This window comes from Etheostoma spectabile, chromosome 18 (assembly GCF_008692095.1).
Source record: "Etheostoma spectabile isolate EspeVRDwgs_2016 chromosome 18, UIUC_Espe_1.0, whole genome shotgun sequence".
NCBI classification, from domain to species: Eukaryota; Metazoa; Chordata; class Actinopteri; order Perciformes; family Percidae; genus Etheostoma; species Etheostoma spectabile.
In genome coordinates, this window is record NC_045750.1 from 2,327,685 (window position 1) to 2,332,875 (window position 5,191).

The 5,191-nt window shown below is 42.5% G+C and overlaps 1 protein-coding gene across 1 annotated transcript; it reads right to left on the minus strand.

Moving 5' to 3' along the window:
* Positions 1-1,846: 1,846 nt before the first annotated feature.
* On the minus strand, positions 1,847-3,219 carry uts1 (urotensin 1). Its single transcript, XM_032543125.1, has 2 exons — positions 2,992-3,219; positions 1,847-2,383 (listed from the first exon to the last, which is right to left on the minus strand). Exon 2 carries the CDS (start codon positions 2,378-2,380, stop codon positions 1,937-1,939), a length of 444 nt encoding a protein of 147 aa, XP_032399016.1. The 5' UTR covers positions 2,381-2,383; positions 2,992-3,219; the 3' UTR covers positions 1,847-1,936.
* Between the last annotated feature and the right edge of the window lie 1,972 nt (positions 3,220-5,191).

Here is a 5,191-nt window from a genome sequence, read left to right on the forward strand (position 1 = left end):
CACAATAACAGAATCAAACGATGTTTTACTTCAAACTTTTTTATTACAAAATATAAATGGCAAAAACTTTTTTTTTCTTTTGCTAAAACAATGGAATCAGTGTCAGACATTAATGGTAAAATAAAGCTTTGTTTTGTCTTTTTTGTTGTTGTTGTTGTTGTTGTTGTAAGCAGGTTAGCATGCTACAGGTGATACAGGGCAGGTGATACAGTACAGGTGATACAGGGCAGGTGATACAGTACAGGTGATACAGGCAGGTGATACAGGGCAGGTGATACAGTACAGGTGATACAGTACAGGTGATACAGTACAGGTGATCCACGTCAGTTTGATACAGTACAGGTGATTACCAGGCCAGGTGATACGTACAGGTGATACAGGCAGGCTACAGTACAGGCGGATACAGTACAGGTGATACAGGTGCAGTGATACACAGTGATACCAGTACAGGTGATACAGGGCAGGTGATACAGGGCAGGTGATACAGTACAGGTGATACAGCGCTCCCTCTCTACTGAAGGGAAAAGAGGATGAAAGGAAGCTGAGAGCTGACGGTTGAAGATGGAAAACAAATCAACATTAAGTGTGTTTTATCTTTCCTTCCACCTCAGATCCATTCTGAAAGACGCCATTTCATTAACTTCAAACAATCAGAGTGGGATTAAAAGAACAAAAACACAAAGGAGAGTTTGATGTCCATGGTGCGGGGTTTTTAAGAGTCATATGGTGTAGATCTATAGGGGTCTATTCTTCATTTTAACCATTCCTTTTGAGCTTATTATATTTGAGTCGTCCCACTCCCTTCAATAGGCTGAATACCACCTTTATTTAGCCAGATATGTACAGTATAGTACAAAAAACCTTTATACGGTTTTATTTTTTGCAGCATAAAAGCTTGGTGCTTTAATCAGCCGTTTAATATTATAGTTTACATGAACTAATCAAATTGCTTATTATCTTTTTAGTCTAACTTAAATCCTAAGAGTATTGTCCATTTGAAGGATCATCCTGAAGTAGGTTATACAAAGAAAAAAACTTTTATTTTGGTGTTTATTCACCAGATTGGGATCATAAGATTAAGGCCAGAGATTACCACTGATTTAATTTACCACTACATTCTGTTAGAAATATGGAGAAGTTTGAACCACACTCATAGTAAATTATAACAACTAAAGATTTACTCATTTTAGGATATTACATGAAGAGATTTCTCATATCTACACAGCAACAATTCACCCATCATGCACCTCACATTAGACTTATTTAGCTGCAGGGGCCAACAAGGAGCCTGTAAAGGTGATGTCATGATTCTCATTACAGCTGTCCATACATTAACATTTAAGTCATCCAAATTACTGACAAGATCCAACTGTAAATATTTAGGTCAGTCCCATTGTAATCTGTTATTTTCATTTCAAGCATCAGAACATTTGATCATAAAGATCAATGTCAAATGACAACGCTGCTCAATTCCAAATGTCAAGTCATGAAATGATACATAAGTGGTTTCCTTCCAAAAGTCCCGTGGACGGAGGAGTGAGAGAGAAGAGAGAGAGAGAGAGAGGAGATGAGAGAGGAGAGAGAGAGAGGAGAGGAGGGAGAGAGAGAGAGGGAGAGAGAGAGAAGGAGAGAGGAGAGAGAGAGAGAGAGAGAGAGCGAGGAGATGCGAGTGAAGAGTGTGTGTGTGTGTGTGTGTGTGTGTGTGTGTGTGTGTGTGTGTGTAAGGAGCCAGGGGCCGGTGAAGAGGTCAGGGGGTCTGACAAGTCCGACTCTATATTTCTTTAACTTAAGAAGTTTGAATTTTGCAGTGTTGCGTAAATTGGCACCAGCTGTGCGTAAACATGAGAACAAACAACGACTAATGTCAGAGGTCTTAAATACTTAGACAGCGCTTTGGCTGTTTTAACGAGGCAATTCAAAACGGAAAAACAGAGTTCTACTTCCCGACCTCGTCGAGAACCTTGCGGTTGAGCTGCGCCTGCTCCCTCTGGCTCTCTATCTTGGCCATCTGGATCATATTCCTCAGCAGGTGGAAGGTGAGGTCGATGGACAGCGGCGGCTCTTCGTGGCGTTTCCACAGCTGCTGCGCCGCCGTCCTCACCGCCTCGTCCTCCTCGCTCTCCTCTCTGGACGGGAGCAGGCGCAGAGGGTTCAGGTTTCTCTTTTGGAGAAACTTCAGGATGCTGTCGCCCAGTAGATCCGCCGCGGGGCCGTCCCCGGCGGCGGCCGCTCTGAGGAGCACATGGTCCAGTGGCTGCGTCTGGAGGCGGCCGCCGCCGTCCAGCCAGCCGGGGAGGTGGCGCGGTCTACCCGCGGCGGGGCGGAGGTGTGACGAGAGGAGGACCGAGGAGAGGAGAAGGAGCAGGGGGACTGGCTTCATGTCCTGCAGTCAGAGAGAGATTCATGAAGATGACAGTACATCACATAATCATCAGAACATGAAGCTGCCAATCAAACTCACAGTAAAGAACAAATATTGTTTGGCAGCTTTTCAGAAAACTCTTTGTGGCAAATGTAGAGTTTGAATCATGCACAGGCCTAAATGACTGTAAATAAAAGCATCCGGCTTAATGTGACCAGATAGAAAGCCTGTGAGAAAAGAAGTAACAGTTGAATGTATTTGTATTGAAGGTTATTTTTTACCACAGTAGTCCGTCACTAAATCTGGTAAATGTAACATTAGCCCTGGTGTCATGGAGACTATATCTTATCTTACAGTATTTCCATTTTATGTCAATCACACAGACACTTCCTTTAAAGAAAATGAAGCAAATAAGAACATATTCTGAACTAAAAAGGACAAAAGGTGTCATCTACATTACATGAGCTGAGTTTAGTAGCCTATACTGCACATAAGTACAAGAGAATTATGTCTGAAGATGATCTGCTGCACTGTTATTTCACCATATTCTCACTTTCACAAAAACGGCCAATTCACCAAAACTTTACTCTGAAGAATAAAACACAGTAACTGAAAGCTGCGGTACTCACTTTAGTGTCTCCAGAGGCTGCAGCTGAACTTTGCGGTCGGCGGTGGATCTCAGGTCGGAGCCGAGTCTGAGCGGTCCCTGTGAGGACGGAGGGTTTTATACATCCAGCCCGCTCGGTTGACGTCAATGCAAACACAGAGACCGGTTTGGAAACTGGACAACTCTCGAGACAACAGGGCAATGTAGTCCTGGGGGACAGCTGGGGATGCGGTCAGGGACAGGAAATAAGGGGTACGTGTCTTACGGGTTTATTTCCTTTCTAGGGGGGACATTAAGGAGGATATGAGGTGTGTGTGTGTGTGTGTGTGTGTGTGTGTGTGTGTGTGTGTGTGTGTGTGTGTGTGTGTGTATGAATGAATGTGTGTGGGGTGGCGGTGGGGGGGTCTGAGGTTGAGAGTTTCTTGAGAAAGCTTCAACTCTTAGGAGATCAATTAAATGTATTTGGTGATGACCTGCGAATTAACTGCTGTTTTTCAAAGGTTTTCTTACATTATAGTTTTTTTATGAATAAGCTTAGATTAGTTAAGACTTTATTCATCCCACAATGGGGAAATTCCCTTATTACAGCAGCAGCAGCTTTCTACAGTGAAAAAAGAAGAGAATTCATTGTTTGTGTTTGTAAACTTGCATCAAATTGCCCCTTGAAAAGACTGATAAGGTATTTTGAATTTAATTAAACAGAATTTAATCCCACCTTTTACACGTGACAGATCTGGAGTCTGTGACACACGGATCATTTTTAAATTTTACTTATTGGTAAATTAAACTGGCAAATTAAGTATTAAAAGTACTGCTTGGAAGCCCGGATGCCAGCCGAATTTAGCCCCACCCACAACATTTAAGGTCAGGGAGTTAGGATTACCCTGTACTACAGGATTTGGTAAAAGTTCAACATACTGTATGATACATACTGTACGTCACATACTCCGCTGCTCTGATTGGTTGTAGGTCTAGCCAATTGAGTGCAGAGGAATTTTCTTTCCTGGTTGGGTTGAAACTAATATCATAATCACATAATCACAGCCCAGTAGATCAATATCAGACTCATATTCTGAATAGAATCTGAGTATGACGACGTCAGGCTAGGAAAATACATTTCTTTTCACAACCATGAGTTAATTTAACACTTCATTATTGAGGAGATGCCCTTTACGGCAAGTTAAGATGTTATCATTTCAACAGCCATCCAATTAAATCTTTTGAAACACTGCTGTGAACATAACGATGAAAAACCCCTTTAAATCCAGAGTGAGTTCTTATTGGAGCTGTCCATGGTGCTGAACTTACTGGAACTTGTCAGACATGTAACACACATGATAGGATATATATTTACATGTTGATTAGACAAGACTTTCTTAAAGTTTCTGAAGTCTTTACACGTATTCAGGCCCCAAAACAATTAATCCAACTAGACATTAGACTGGGGAAACTCAGTCGATCTGATGTCGCGCTGCAGCTCCACGTCTGCAGCTTGGTCTGGTGACAGCCGGACTAACTGTACATCCCAGGACGCCACATATCAGGGAGAGATAATCATTCTGTACATTCTCTTATTGACATTTTATTATCAGAATCTGTGTCCTTTTACACAGATCTCAACTACACCAGGAATATATTATCCTCAAAGACGTAGGCAACACGCCCATCCACTTATACAGTATATGAACCAACTGTTATATAAATGCCCTGAAGAAACTGATGCGGTAGAAACATTTTCTGCCACATTTAAAACTTTAATTGTTTCACATGAGAGTTGAAGTTGACAAGGCTCAGTTGGGGAAAAAAAGTGTTTCAGGGGCTTTAAAAGGAAAATTGTAAATTGTCATTTCCTCACTGGAAATATGAGCGTTAACCTGTACTGACTTTAACATGAACATCTGAATCACTCGCCTCATTCAGAGGAGAGTGCTATGAAGACCATGTACTGTATCTTCATCTAATTACCTCGGTTCATTTGAAAACACAGTGTGCCTTGGTGCCGAATCCAAAATTGATCCCAGCTCTCTGGGGAGAGGGCTCACATTCCCCCCCCCCCGAGCAATAGAGAAGAGGCTATTTGGCGGATATTCAATGGATTCGTCAGAAGTTTTCCGCTTGCTTTTGCCTGATATAGCCCGAGTAAGTTTGGGAGGGGGAAATGTGTGCAGTTAATATGGTTGACAGCTCAGCTCAGCATCCTCCAAACAACCCCCCCCCCCCCC